General features: G+C 38.3%; 1 protein-coding gene across 3 annotated transcripts in view; it reads left to right on the forward strand.

The window, feature by feature from the left end:
• The window catches only part of gdpd4a (glycerophosphodiester phosphodiesterase domain containing 4a), a 36265-nt gene that overhangs the window by 13430 nt on the left and 6426 nt on the right, over positions 1–16409 (forward strand). For all 3 annotated transcript variants that reach the window (XM_056265900.1, XM_056265901.1, XM_056265898.1), the window contains exons 4-10: positions 355–448; positions 531–590; positions 1054–1152; positions 1267–1360; positions 4721–4866; positions 5122–5204; positions 7859–8009. In XM_056265900.1, coding sequence (XP_056121875.1) covers positions 355–448; positions 531–590; positions 1054–1152; positions 1267–1360; positions 4721–4866; positions 5122–5204; positions 7859–8009 — 727 coding nt within the window. The remainder of the gene's footprint in view (positions 1–354; positions 449–530; positions 591–1053; positions 1153–1266; positions 1361–4720; positions 4867–5121; positions 5205–7858; positions 8010–16409) is intronic.

The raw sequence follows: 16409 nt of genomic DNA on the forward strand, positions 1-16409 counted from the left end.
TTTTATCTAAATAAACTTGCAATGCATTCAAGACATTTAATCAGTTCATGCATTCACATACTACTAAAAGGTTTTATTTTTCTTCTCACTAACATTCAGATATTAAAATTGAATAAAATGCATAATGCAAAATTGCATAAAGCTTATTGCTAACAGTTCTTAATCATTCCATTATGATTATACTTATTCGGGTTTCAAATGATATGGTAAAAAAAAACAATCCTGATACAATTGGCACTAATCCATGAGAATGATGCAGAGGGATGGATTAATTGATTGATTGATTTTGATATTCTCAAACAAAACAAAACTTAAAATCTATTATTTAAAAAAATCTCATCTTTATTTCTGCAGGTTTAACTTCGGGAACCTGGGATTCTGGTTCCCGTGGTCAGTGGTGTTGTTGGTGGTCGCTGCCGCACTCTTCACCTACATCGCCCTCCTGCTGGTGAGAACACTGAACAACAACAACAAAGCGTTTCAGCCTCCGCTTGTCCTCATAATTAATGTTGTGGTCTTGATGTTGGCAGGTCCTAGCGGTGTGCCTTCTCTCTGAAGGACAGAGGCTTTACCTCCACTGGAGCCACAAGGTGATCAAAGAAAACGGTCTTTTCATCATTCACTCTTACTGTGAATGACACCCCATCTTGCACATTTGTATTCATTCCATATCTGCTTTACCAGAGAAACAGCTTGATATGATTCAGATTGCGTTGAACCTACAGTGAATTAATTTGACATGTTTTTTAAACGCTCCAACATCAGCCAAAATGCCATTCAGAAAGGTTTTGCTGTGCTATAATGATTAAGGAAAAAACACTACATCTTATTTTAGGATTATTTATTTGCTATTTTAATATTTATTTATATTTTGTATCAACTATTATTTTTTTATTTTCATTTTAGTTTGAGTCATTTTAGTAATTGTGCTTTTGTAATTTTTACTATTATTTTTATTATTATTTTGCTTTAGTTTATATATATAAACTGCTATTATATATGTATATTAGATGAAAATATATATATGTTTTTGTATTTTGTGACTTTTCACAGATTGGTATCCTGCTGACTCTAGCTTTCTCTATCAGTGCCACAGCTGTGCTCTCTGACTTATGGAGCAAAGAATGGACGACGCTGCTCCTTTCATTTCAGGTGGGTCTCTTCACCCGACACAGCGATTGGGACAAACAGTCGAATTAGCTTTCCAATTTACATCAAGTGCAGTTCATGCAGTGCGCATTTATGTATTTCCATTTTTGTGTGCAGATCACAGCACCCTTTCTGCACCTGGGCGGAGTTTCCCTAATGACACTTCTGTCCTGGCCAATAGCCTTACACTTCTTTCGCATGAACAAGAGAGGTACGTAATCCTTTTTGGTGCTTGCTGGCAACAAATGAAAATGCATTGTGATTCTGGTCATATCCTATTTCAACCAACACATCTTCTAGTTGTTTTTGCCAAAAAAAGATTCTGGGCTGAAGAAATGGCCTCTACACCTGCTAGTCTCGAACCAGATACCACACTAACATCAGTGGATTTGAAAGAATGGCTCAGTGGGTAGTACTTTGCATGTTCTCCTTGTGTCTGCATGGGTTTCCTCCGGGTGCTCCGGTTTCCCCCACAATCCAAAAAACATGTAGTATAGGTGCTAAATTGTCTGTAGGTGTGAATGCGTGTGTGTGTGAGTACCAAGCCATGTAATTGGGAGGATTGGGGAAGATTGACTTTGAAAGACCTAGCAACCCACCCTGGAAAAATCATTGCCAAGAAAATTCATGGACAGTATCTCGCTTATGGCAAGAGATGGCCATAGAATCACCAAGAGTTGGAATACGATTGAAATGGTAATAGGTAGATGGATAGATGGTGATTGTAATCACCACGTAGTTACAAAAAAGCAGCTTGTTCTGGCTAAATTGATGCAACAAAACTAGATTGCTCTCATTATAATCGCCCAGTGTTGCACGGCATTGCTCAAGCAAGCATTTATTTGACAGACACCTCTTTCCTATTTGATGTTGTGCTGCACATCAACTCAAGCCACTTTCATTTCCCCATCCATATATTTTAAGGTGCTGGAAGTGATTTCAGACATTTTGCTATCTAGTACGGAGCCCCGCACATGACATGCAAGGAAAATATTAAAGGGTTAGTTTACCCAAAAAGGAAAATTCTGTCATCATGCACCCACCCTCGTGTTCTAAACCCATTACACTTTCGTTCATCTTCGGAACACAAATGAAGATATTTTGAATAAAATCTGAGCCAGTTCTGTGCTCTCCATTGACAGCTACGCAACTACAACTTTGCCGCTTCAAAAAGTTCATAAAGAGATTGTAAAATGAATCCATATGAATCAAGCGGTTTAGTCCAAATTTTCTAAAGAGACTCGATTGCTTTATACTATGAACAGATTGGATTTAGGTACGACATGAGGGTGAGTAATCATTGACAGAGTTTTCATTTTTTGGTAAACTAACTCTTTAAAGAAATTAACAAATCGTTCCCACTACTTACTAATACGTCAGTATGTTCTACTAATTAGTTCCCTCGTTTTAAGTATATTGTGCACGCAATATAATAATTTGATCCCTCGGTTTACTAAATTGTGCGCTCAATATAATAATGTGTTCCCTTTTTAGAGTTAAATCAAAACGAGTGAACGAATTGGTACAATGTGTCCACGACTTACTAAATCAAGGGAACAAATTAGTATATCGTGCTAACAATTTAGTTAAATGAGGGAACAAAATTATTATATCATGACATGCGCAAGTTTCACTTTAAAACAAGGGAAGGAATTAGTAAATATTGGCCACGATTTACTAAAATGAGAGGACATTAGAAAGGCGATTATTTGTTCAGTTTACGGACATTTCGTTTAACCCTGAAACACAATGCAATGTGTAATTCAAAATACAGGTATAAAACCTAAAATTATTTTGGAAAATTCATCCAAATTAACACAATACATTGGGTCCTGTTTTTACAGACTTAAAGCATATTTAATTTTAGTTAGTTACCAAGGCAACATTTATAATGTTCATTTTAAAATACTATTAAAATAATTTCTGTTATTTGAAATGGTTTCATTTTAGATAACTACACGGGGTAGAAGGGACATTTTATCCATGATATGCCAGTAAAATAATTTGTAAACAAAAACCATGATGTCCATGTTGGTTATGGGCAGGTTATACCATAGCACTACAGTCAGTTACATCATTCCTGCTCTCAAGTCAATGGAAATGGTGTCATTTTGTTGGTGTCAGTGACTCAAATCCATTCATTATCTGTTATTAACACAGCTGCTGCATCTGTCCTTTCTTTTCATTGTGGTGTTAGACTCATAAAAACCAAGAGCTTGTCCTCGAAAGCATTGCTCCTCCCTCCCCTCCTTTTCTTCTTTCCCTTTGGCTTTTCTCCTGCTCTCTCTCCTCACTCTCTGCATCTGGCTGATGTTCGGCTGAGTCATGTCTGCGGCTCTCTCTCTCTCTGCGCTTTACTGAAAGCTCGACGAATGAGTCAGACAGACAAATGCAGGACAGAGGCTGAACTCACACCAGCTGTGTGACGCTCGCCTCCACCCAGAGACGTCTCTTCGTCCCATCATCCCTCTCTCACAAAGACAACGTCTTTCTCTTCTTGAGATGAGCCGTGCCAGTGTAGAGGTGACATAAACTCTCATTACAGGCGACCCAACGGGTGCTGCAGTAACTAAGTGGACCCCGTCAGTGCGTTATTGTCTTTCTGTAATTCACTAAATTAAACTAACGTTTATTCAGGCTGCTAAATGATTGTAGTGTATTGTATTGGCCGGTATGATGTTTTTTTTTTTATGTATTTGGCAATGAAGAGGGTGCCTTTGTGGATTTGGCTATGATGGGGAATATGTTGATGGCATTTTGCCTAGATCAGAAACTTTTGCAAATGATGGTTGTATTTAACCAGCTTCAGTATGTATGTGTGTGTACAGTAGTCAACATTTGAAGTGGATCAAAACATTTCATCAAAGTTTTACATGAATTTTGAACAATACCCATACTTGTCTTAGGACAACTTTGATTAACTTTTTGGATCCACTTCAAATGTTGACTGCTATATATATATATATATATATATATATATACTGAAGCTTCCTGCTCATTGAAAATGGCATCATTATTTATATATATACACGGCGTTAAAAAAGTTGCTGTTTGGATTTAAATTGTGAAATACTTTAGAAGTCTATGACTGGATCATTATTGCTGTGATTATGTTTCTAGCATGTTATATGTTTGGCAACTGTTCTTCTAACCCTAATTGATGGAGTGTGTGTAGCTCATCATGGCCATATTCCAGGATAACAATGTCAAGAATCATCCATCAAGAGGTCCCAAGGAAGGCCCCCCCCCCCCCCCCCCCCCGGGACATTCAATTCTGGTTATGAGCTAAAATTTTTATGAAACTGTTGGTGGCACTACAGGGTTGTAAGACACTGCCCCCAAAAATGGCACCTGGAATATTGAGAGAGACCATCCCTAAACAGTTCTAAGGGCTGCCATAGTCTCCCACCTGAAGATGAAGTATATAAGGCTCTTAGATTAAGCCCCTAATAACTATAATTCGGTTCATCATATATTGCAAAAGTTGCAATATGTTTTTGTAACATTTGGATTTGTCTTGCATTAAGTTTTTGCATATATTCTTCATTGAGGGGTATCTTGTGTGTTTCAGTGAGGCAGGTGGCTATCCTCAGCTTGTACTTGGCGGTTCTCTTCACCCTGTATCTGGTGCCGTTGGGCATGTATTCCCCCTGCATCAAAGTGGAGGGCACGCTGGGGCCAGCACCCACCCTCATTGGGCATAGAGGAGCACCCATGGTGTGGTATTTTTACCTCATGATATTTTAAGATCCCTGTTGTGTAATACTGAAAGAGCACATGTGGATTTTGTGTGGGTTTAAGTCAGCATGCCATTTAAAATCAATGTCTGTTTGACTTATCTTTCAAAAGTAAACTCGACTTAGATTTTAATTCTGATTATAACTTGAATTTTAAAAAAAAGTATTCGATTACAATGGTTAAGACTCAAAATGGTTGTCGAAAGGTTTGACGTTGTTGATTCTTTTCAAACAGCTTGCACCAGAAAATACCCAGATGTCCTTTGAGAAGGCTGTAGAAGTAGGAGGAGAGGGGCTGGAGACAGACGTCACAATCAGGTGAGCATCTTTAACATACCTACTTACTGTATTTGTATAAAAGCCTTTTAAGTTTTAAGAAGTTATGCTTCTTTTATGGCTTCTAACATAGTAGCAGTATTATCATTCCTAGGCATTCAAGTGGTTATAGATCGTGGTGCTTGCAATGCCACGGTCTTAGGTTTGATTCCAAGGGAATGCATGATCTAATATAATGTGTACCTTGAATGCAATACATATCGCTTTGGATAAAAGCGTCTCTGGCAAATGCATAAATGTAATCATTTTGCTACTTCTGTTATGTACACTGCAAAGATTTAAGAAAATGTTTGGCTTTAAGTAGGGCTGTAATCAACCAAAGAAAATCGGAAAAAACGCGGAAAAAAAAAGTTAGATAAATTAGCTGCACAGTAGCCTACTTGGTAGCCTTGTTTGCCTAAATGAATTATAAATAAACATAAAAACTAGTAGGCTATTGAAGTATGTTAAATCGTTTTTGACCTAATTATTTTGCACTGAAATGACACACTCGAGTCGGTCGGCTCTGACAGCGTTGCATCACGTGCCACTGCGCAATATTATAGCTAGCCTATGATTTCCGAAAATAGTACTATGTCAACTAGTGATATCAGCACAAGAACTGTTGAGGAATATGCGACATAATTTAGACAATGGTTTTTGTCATATGTTATAATAACTGTCAGACACTATCATTTCAGCCGCTCTGTGAATGTCCTCGCACAGAGCGAGGCTGAACATAGGAGCTCAGCTTCGCGGCTGATACACAAATAGACTATTAACTTAAAGCTTTTACTCTTAAACACAAAAGGCACGTCCACTATAATAAAACAATTATATTCATTAAACAAACCAGATCAAGACGAGAGCAGAAACTAAATAAAGTGCATAACTGAAAAATAAAGCATAGGCTCAAAACAAATACAAACAGTGGGCACTGAGCTTCTATTTGTTAGCATTAGTCCCTGATATACATCTTACATGTACTTACTATAGTAATACCAGTAAATTATGCATAATTATAAGCAACTAAACCTAATCCAAATCATATAGTAAGTATATGTTGTCAATTAATAGTATTCCGTAATTATATAATTACACTGAAAAAGGGCACCTTAACTAAAAATACTATTAAATCATTAATTATGTTTGGTTATGTTTATTATTATTGATTAAATGTTTTCAACATTTACTAATACATTGGTCTTAACAGATGCAACTTTCTATTTTAATAAAGTATTTAACGCTCTAAAATTAAATTAAAAAAATAATTGTATAACAAATGTTAACAAAGATTAATAAATCATGTAACAAATATATTGCTCATTGTTAGTTAATGCATTAATGTTGCATTTGTAAATTGTTACATTGTTATCTTAGCAAAAAAACTAAGAATCCGTTGTGAGTCAGTCAAGTCTCTTGTGCACTTCAAGTGAGCAGCATTATTTGCTTTGCTGTCTATGAAAAGTTTTTCGGATCAGTCAATTATGAGGTTTCATTTAAGGTTATGGTGCAGCCTATACAGACCACAAAGCTAATGTTGATGGTACATAAAATACCCAGGAACCTCCTTTCAAATTCATTCTGCGGCTGTGCTATCAGCCCTATGACATTTCTGTGATCTACTGCTTCTTCAAATACATCAACAAACCACCAATGGGCCGTTCATTCACAAGGTCATTTCCTCTAGACAAAGGTCTGCTCTAGCCAAGAGGCGTATAAATGGAGATCTGATGCTAACCGCTCCTGGATGAGTCACTGCTCTCAGGTTAAGGTGATTAGCTGAACACTAATCCTGTTAGCGCGCTCCCTAGGAAGCATGGATGAAGATGAGGGAGCATGTTGTCTATTTGCAGCTTATATTACGCAGGTTTGATGACTTGACAATATAACATCGCAACTACATGAAAATTGCTTTTACTGTCTTAAAAAAACTGATTAGTGAGCATTAGTGGAACTGAAGGTGTTCGAACAAACACGAAACACGTGATCGTTGTCATGCGGTGAATTGGGCTAATCCTGGAACAGCTGTGTCGTCATCAGAGCTCGTGCAGCCGCTCTTGAGAAGCTGCGCTGGCTCAGTCCTCCGGCTGCTCTCGAATCGCTCTTGCGCTACTTTGATGGCATACGTCACAGTCACATGGCGTCGGCGCTGTCTCAAGTCGGACACAATTTCTAACCGGCATGCACTGCTTCAAGTCAGCCGCCAATCGGTCTGTGCAGCGCTGTATGAAGTCGAACAAGCCTAAAAACTAAGGACTTAACAAGACACACCTAAAAGCAATGAACCAATGACAAAACACAACAGAGAACAACATGACTAGAACAACCAATGGAAACATCACACATGAAGCAAGAGAAGCACGTGACACGATAATATGAGGAGCAAGGGAAACGCATGACTAAGAGAAATTCAAAATTAAAGACAAGAAAACATGAACAAAACCACAAACAGACGTGACAAAATGAATACTGTAATGTTTTAAAATAATTCTAAAATAACACAATACTTTGCGTTATCATTGTGTTGGTTTTAATCCATTTGTCATAATTTAGATGGGAAAAAATTGATCTAAAACAAACTGAAGTGTATTGCAAAATGGAAAAACAGCTGCCATCCCATTTGAGCATGCTAAAAACAATATTCCTCTTTGCAGTTATGATGGCGTCCCGTTCCTGATGCATGACAGCACCCTGAGGAGGACAACCAACGCGCATGAAGTGTTTCCCAACCGGACGGATGACCCGGCGGCCATGTTCACCTGGGCAGAGCTGGAGATGCTCAGCGCTGGATCCTGGTTTCTTCGGGTAATGATCCAGAACCTTCTGTTCCTGCTCATGAACCAGCAGTCATATGAATATATTGATGGCTAGACTATGTGTATAATGCTATACTAGCTTACTGTATACTGCCTACTTTCCAGGGTGGTCTAGACAATTATTTATACGGTGGCATGAGGACTGTGTAAAACCAAAGCAAGCAAGCATTCAGACATCTATACTGTTACACATATACTACATCTATACTATTATTAAAAACAAAATATGGACGCAAGAAAGAACCGGTTCGTAAGAGCCAATTTACCTTGGGTGATTGGACCCCTAATAACAAAATATCAATATCCAGGGCACCAAGACACTGTCTATTAAACACTTCAACACACTCTAAATGATGAGCTTGTATGAGCAGCAGGTCTATCATTATTACATAGAGAAGTTTGTCTTTAATCTATTTAACGAAGATTCGATTCTTAGCTACCTCTGCTATTAGTGTCTGTGATTGATTGAGATCTGCTTGGCTATTGGTTTCATTTTATTTTCTTGGTTGAAGAATCCGTGCTCCACAAAAAATAATTAAGGTACTCGACAAAGGTCAAAATATACGAGGAGAAGAGTTGTGGAAATTAAAACCACAATCACCTCTAATTTTACGAATCACGAACAACTGGAAAACCACCCATTTGGGCTTCACTGGTTGTGCTGTATGCTTTTGACTCACTAAAATTGTTGATCAGTTAATGAAGTTAAGTACACAGCACGTCCAGCAGATGTGTTTTCTTATGTCATCACATTAAAGCATATCTGCTAAAAAACGGTACAGGAAACTGCTTACATTCATATTTGATACTGGGATAAATTATCTGGCGTAGATAATAAATAAGATTTGCCCCTTCAAGTGGCATCCAGTTATCTCCTTGGAATATATAACTATGGCTATTTTGCATTTTGTAATTTTTAATAAAAAATATATATAATATAAATTAATTTAAAATAATAATGTTATATATGTGAATATATAAATATTATACTATATTTAATAAAACATGTTTTAACATTGGGCAGTAGGATCAAGTAACGAGTCAACTAAAATAAAAATTCATTAAAAATCATTGTGAATATACACTCACCGGCCACTTTATTAGGTACCCCATGCTAGTAACGGGTTGGACCCCCTTTTGCCTTCAGAACTGCCTCAATTCTTCGTGGCATAGATTCAACAAGGTGCTGGAAGCATTCCTCAGGGAGTTTGGTCCATATTGACATGATGGCATCACACAGTTGCCGCAGATTTGTCGGCTGCACATCCATGATGCGAATCTCCCGTTCCACCACATCCCAAAGATGCTCTATTGGGTTGAGATCTGGTGACTGTGGAGGCCATTTTAGTACAGTGAAGTCATTGTCATGTTCAAGAAACCAATTTGAAATGATTAGAGCTTTGTGACATGGTGGAAGTAGCCATCAGAGGATGGGTACATGGTGGCCATAAAGGGATGGACATGGTCAGAAACAATGCTCAGGTAGGCCGTGGCATTTAAACGATGCCCAATTGGCACTAAGGGGCCTAAAGTGTGCCAGGAAAACATCCCCCACACCATTACACCACCACCACCAGCCTGCACAGTGGTAACAAGGCATGATGGTTCCATGTTCTCATTCTGTTTACGCCAAATTCTGACTCTAACATCTGAATGTCTCAACAGAAATCGAGACTCATCAGACCAGGCAACATTTTTCCAGTCTTCAACTGTTCAATTTTGGTGAGCTCTTGCAAATTGTAGCCTCTTTTTCCTATTTGTAGTGGAGATGAGTGGTACCCGGTGGAGTCTTCTGCTGTTGTAGCCCATCCGCCTCAAGGTTGTGCGTGTTGTGGCTTCACAAATGCTTTGCTGCATACCTCGGTTGTAACGAGTGGTTATTTCAGTCACTGTTGCCCTTCTATCAGCTCGAACCAGTCTGGCCATTCTCCTCTGACCTCTGGCATCAACAAGGCATTTCCGCCCACAGAACTGCCGCTCACTGGATGTTTTTTCTTTTTCGGACCATTCTCTGTAAACCCTAGAGATGGTTGTGCGTGAAAATCCCAGTAGATTAGCAGTTTCTGAAATACTCAGACCAGCCCTTCTGGCACCAACAATCATGCCACGTTCAAAGTCACTCAAATCAACTTTCTTCCCCATACTGATGCTCGGTTTGAACTGCAGGAGATTGTCTTGACCATGTCTACATGCCTAAATGCACTGAGTTGCCGCCATGTGATTGGCTGCTTAGAAATTAAGTGTTAACGAGCAGTTGGACAGGTGTACCTAATAAAGTGGCCAGTGAGTGTATGTAATGCATTGTGGATGCTGTAGCGTTTATACGCCCGTATAAAGATAACTAATTATTATTCATAACGGATTATGATCAATAATTAATAGTTTAATTATTTTCAGAATTTACTGTAGCAGAATCAATAGTATGATCATTTTATCAGTTCATCCAATGAACCGAAAGCATAAACAATTATTAATTCTAGGAAATATAATATCTTCCTGGCCAAGAAAGACTAATAGCTAACAGCTAAATTAAGAAATAATTCAAGGGTAAAAGCATAGGTAGCTTAGATCGAAGTTCAAGACAATAAATTCGTAAGCACATAACACAAGTAATGCTTCTCTTTCAAATACAAACAATACTTTATTGATTATAAGCCTTAGTTGCATGATGTTTGATTATAAATCCATTGAGAATTGTTCTGGGATGAGTTTTATGGATTTTGATATGTTAAGTGTGTAAAGTTTATGGGGTTTAAGCCATTCCAGTTTGAGGTCAGGGATAGTTCCTGCTGAAGGCTGTTTTGTTCATCTCTCATGGGACCTTGGTCCTTAAGAAAGACATAGTCTGTTAGTCGCAGGGGTCAGGTGATATGGGATTAATATCCTGCCATGATTCAAAACTGAAAATAAAGTTCTGAAAGGTTGAAACTAAGTGTTCGAAAACTCAAAATCTTACAAAAAAAAGTTTTGCAAGATCGAAAAATAAGATTTGCAAGCTTGCAAAATGTAAAAATTTTTAAAATATCTCTGCAAACATTATGTTGTTTTTGAGATTTCCTTCTTCAGAACTGCAACATTTTTTTTACGATGTTGCGCAAACAATTTTTCAGAGTTTCAAATTTGTCAGTGTTCTCCCACTGTATTAGTTTGTTTTCCAGGTTTGCAACCTTGTAAATGGTGATCTGAAAACTGGTGTGCGAATGTGTGAAAAAAAGTTTTGAAACTCTGAAAACAGACTTTTGCAGGCTTGCAAAGGGGTAAAAAAATGTAAATCTCTGCAAACATAATTTTGTTTTTGAGTTTTCCTTCTTCAGAAGTGCAACACTCTTTTTTACGGTGTTGTGCAATCATTTTTTCAGAGTTTCGAATTTGTCACTGTTCTCCCAGTGTATAGTTTGTTTTCCAGATTTGAAACCTTGTAAATGGTGATCTGAAAACTGGTGTGCGAATAGGTGAAAAAAAGTTTTGAAACTCTGAAAACTGAGGTTCGAAAGGGCGAAACTTATTACATTACATTACATGTGCACTCCTATTGCAGACTATTTTTTCAGAGCTGAGTTTACAACACCCAGTTTGCGGAGATACGCCCACACAGTTGCGAGCTTGCGACTCACGTGATTTGTGGCAGCTTTGTCACGCAGTTCTGCTCTGAAACTCTGAAACTCAGACTGAGCGAAAATGAAGCTTCGCAACCTCGCAACTTAAAAAAAAGCCTGGAGGGAGGGCCTTCTGCTCTTGGCCAATGCTTTGCTGTCTGCTGACGTACAGTCCAATCACAAGTCGTATTTACTGGAAAGGTGGGATTGACCGACTGCTCCGCCAATGACGAAAGCGTATGGAATGAATATAGTCAGTCATATTTATTTATAGAGCACATTTAAAAAAAACAGCTGTTGGCCAAAGTGCTATATCAAAATATAGTATCAAAATGATTAACACGTGCAAGCACAATTATCAATGAACTTGATTAATGTTGCAGAAATGTTTTATTATCCACAACCAAAGGCCTTTCAACAGGCCTTTTCAGGGGCGGCGCCAGATAATTTTTAACGCAGGTGCTGAGGGGGTGCTAGATCATTGACAGGGGGAGCTGCGCAATTATATATATATATATATATATATATATATATATATATATACACTCACCGGCCACTTTATTAGGTACCCCATGCTAGTAACGGGTTGGACCCCCTTTTGCCTTCAGAACTGCCTCAATTCTTCGTGGCATAGATTCAACAAGGTGCTGGAAGCATTCCTCAGGGAGTTTGGTCCATATTGACATGATGGCATCACACAGTTGCCGCAGATTTGTCGGCTGCACATCCATGATGCGAATCTCCCGTTCCACCACATCCCAAAGATGCTCTATTGGGTTGAGATCTGGTGACTGTGGAGGCCATTTTAGTACAGTGAACTCATTGTCATGTTCAAGAAACCAATTTGAAATGATTAGAGCTTTGTGACATGGTGGAAGTAGCCATCAGAGGATGGGTACATGGTGGCCATAAAGGGATGGACATGGTCAGAAACAATGCTCAGGTAGGCCGTGGCATTTAAACGATGCCCAATTGGCACTAAGGGGCCTAAAGTGTGCCAGGAAAACATCCCCCACACCATTACACCACCACCACCAGCCTGCACAGTGGTAACAAGGCATGATGGTTCCATGTTCTCATTCTGTTTACGCCAAATTCTGACTCTAACATCTGAATGTCTCAACAGAAATCGAGACTCATCAGACCAGGCAACATTTTTCCAGTCTTCAACTGTTCAATTTTGGTGAGCTCTTGCAAATTGTAGCCTCTTTTTCCTATTTGTAGTGGAGATGAGTGGTACCCGGTGGAGTCTTCTGCTGTTGTAGCCCATCCGCCTCAAGGTTGTGCGTGTTGTGGCTTCACAAATGCTTTGCTGCATACCTCGGTTGTAACGAGTGGTTATTTCAGTCACTGTTGCCCTTCTATCAGCTCGAACCAGTCTGGCCATTCTCCTCTGACCTCTGGCATCAACAAGGCATTTCCGCCCACAGAACTGCCGCTCACTGGATGTTTTTTCTTTTTCGGACCATTCTCTGTAAACCCTAGAGATGGTTGTGCGTGAAAATCCCAGTAGATTAGCAGTTTCTGAAATACTCAGACCAGCCCTTCTGGCACCAACAATCATGCCACGTTCAAAGTCACTCAAATCAACTTTCTTCCCCATACTGATGCTCGGTTTGAACTGCAGGAGATTGTCTTGACCATGTCTACATGCCTAAATGCACTGAGTTGCCGCCATGTGATTGGCTGCTTAGAAATTAAGTGTTAACGAGCAGTTGGACAGGTGTACCTAATAAAGTGGCCGGTGAGTGTATATATACAGGCTATATACATACACACACACACACACTATTATTTAAATGAGCAAAATTTATAATGAGATGCTCCAGCTCATGTGCAATGCAATCGCGCCCGTGCCTCCATGATCATATTGTCAGCTATTTGCTTCTTATTTATTATATATCCAGGCAATTGGTTGATGAAAAATTGATTAAAATTAAGATACAATTTATACAAAACGAAATTCACTTTAAAGAAAGGCTTTCTACAAAACAAAACTTAATTTAGTGGTCAAAATCATGTCTGACCCATCATATCTTCCGATATATTGCGCATCCATCTTACTCACGCTGTTCAATTTTCATAATCAGCATAGATGTGAAAAAAATAACATTATAATATTTTAACAAAAATGAAACTAAATGCGCTTATTTAATGGCTACAACACATATAGTGGGCCTATACAGACTCTCTAAATATTTACATTAATATTAACAATGATGTAGAAGTGCAGTTTGTTGATAGTAGGCTAAATGTTAACTAATCTATAAGTGTTACCGATTTTTTATACACCGATTCAGAGGTCTCGTGAGTTCAGTGTTGGACAGGTTATTCATTAAAGTGAATAGTTAAAATGAGTCATTCGTTTGCGTATCGGATGTGTCATTTGTGGACGTCTAGCCACGGCACGCTTGTGTGATTATCTCGGCAGTTTAGGACATCGCACAAGATTTGCAATTTGTACAAATAGAGACATTTTTGTGAATACAAATGTTTTCTTTTGTATTAGTGTTTCATAATTTGCGCATCCAACAAAGAAGACGTGCATGTGTGGATCAGGTGACGCGCGTGCATTCATTGACGTCTTTTCTGAGTCAATCTCATTTGATTCATTTGGATTTTGAGACTTTCTTTTAAGCATTTCACAACCCACACACAAACAACTACAAATGAATAGGCCTGGTGCTTATTAATGTGGGCACAACTACACATCTATTTGACAAATTCATAAATGTGCGTCACTACATTTAAACTAATACAATACAATGTGTGCGCAAAATCCAGAATCACATGAATGTGCAGCATTTTGTACAACTAGAGCCATATAGTTGTTAATACAAAACCTCGATTTTGTATTAATGTTGCTCAGAACTTGTGCATACAACAAGATGTGCAATTTTTGATCAGGTGACACGCGTGCATTCATTGCTCCGTTTCTAGAATGCATGAATATATTATATTCATTCCATACGCTTTCGTCATTGGCGGAGCAGTCGGTCAATCCCACCTTTCCAGTAAATACGACTTGTGATTGGACTGTACGTCAGCAGACAGCAAAGCATTGGCCAAGAGCAGAAGGCCCTCCCTCCAGGCTTTTTTTTAAGTTGCGAGGTTGCGAAGCTTCATTTTCGCTCAGTCTGAGTTTCAGAGTTTCAGAGCAGAACTGCGTGACAAAGCTGCCACAAATCACGTGAGTCGCAAGCTCGCAACTGTGTGGGCGTATCTCCGCAAACTGGGTGTTGTAAACTCAGCTCTGAAAAAATAGTCTGCAATAGGAGTGCACATGTAATGTAATGTAATAAGTTTCGCCCTTTCGAACCTCAGTTTTCAGAGTTTCAAAACTTTTTTTCACCTATTCGCACACCAGTTTTCAGATCACCATTTACAAGGTTTCAAATCTGGAAAACAAACTATACACTGGGAGAACAGTGACAAATTCGAAACTCTGAAAAAATGATTGCACAACACCGTAAAAAAGAGTGTTGCACTTCTGAAGAAGGAAAACTCAAAAACAAAATTATGTTTGCAGAGATTTACATTTTTTTACCCCTTTGCAAGCCTGCAAAAGTCTGTTTTCAGAGTTTCAAAACTTTTTTTCACACATTCGCACACCAGTTTTCAGATCACCATTTACAAGGTTGCAAACCTGGAAAACAAACTAATACAGTGGGAGAACACTGACAAATTTGAAACTCTGAAAAATTGTTTGCGCAACATCGTAAAAAAAATGTTGCAGTTCTGAAGAAGGAAATCTCAAAAACAACATAATGTTTGCAGAGATATTTTAAATTTTTTTTACATTTTGCAAGCTTGCAAATCTTATTTTTCGATCTTGCAAAACTTGTTTTTGTAAGATTTTGAGTTTTCGAACACTTAGTTTCAACCTTTCAGAACTTTATTTTCAGTTTTGAATCATGGCAGGATATTAATCCCATACAGGTGACCTCTTGATTGGGCCTCTTGTTTCACCATTTCTGAACAGATCTGTCTTGCCGAATTATAAAACATTGACAACGTTCTTCCTTTAGTTAAACAATAAAAAGTCTTTTTGGTTGCAGACTCTCTGGAGCCTGTGGGTGATTTATGGCTCTGGGTTTGGTGATTTGAATCTGGAATGTGAAGCCTCTTTTGTGTGATTATGTATGAACAATCACCTTAAAAGCTTCAATTGTGTTTGGTTCATTCTCGTAGTCGTTACAATGCAGTATTTTTTCATGCAAACATAATATGCAGAAAATAAGTGTATACTGCAGAAAGAGTAAAAGCACTATGTTATTCCAAAGCTTTAGTTTTCTTTTGCTGTTAATGTTTTGTTTTGGTATGTGTTATATTTGTGTGTTGTTGTTTTTTTTTTTTGAGTTTTTCTTCAAAGCTGGATATTATATTATGTTTTTTCCAGTCACAAATTATTCTTTCAGGATAATTATGGATAATACAATCCATTTTATTAGAGAACACACTGAATATATTCGTATTTTTAGAGAAATCGCATGGGTTCTTTTAGGATGTTGTGGTCAAAAACAGATTAAAAACAACTCATGGTTTATAAAACCCCATCATACTATAACAAAAAATGATAATGCAGTGCAGATCCATATATGCTTTGGTTCTTGGCCCCTTAATTAAAAATCCCTCTTAAATCCCTGTGTGGAATCAATTGGGATTAAAGGATTCTAGCTGGAATTAGGCTTTGCCAGGAGGAGCCTTGCGTCACCACTGTTCCAACCCTAAAATACATATGACTGCTGCCGATGCTCAACCTCACCCAGTTTCAAGTTCAATAGAGGGAGTTA

This window comes from Rhinichthys klamathensis, unplaced genomic scaffold (assembly GCF_029890125.1).
Source record: "Rhinichthys klamathensis goyatoka isolate OS25496 unplaced genomic scaffold, OSU_Roscu_1.1 h1tg000242l_1, whole genome shotgun sequence".
Taxonomy (NCBI): domain Eukaryota; kingdom Metazoa; phylum Chordata; class Actinopteri; order Cypriniformes; family Leuciscidae; genus Rhinichthys; species Rhinichthys klamathensis.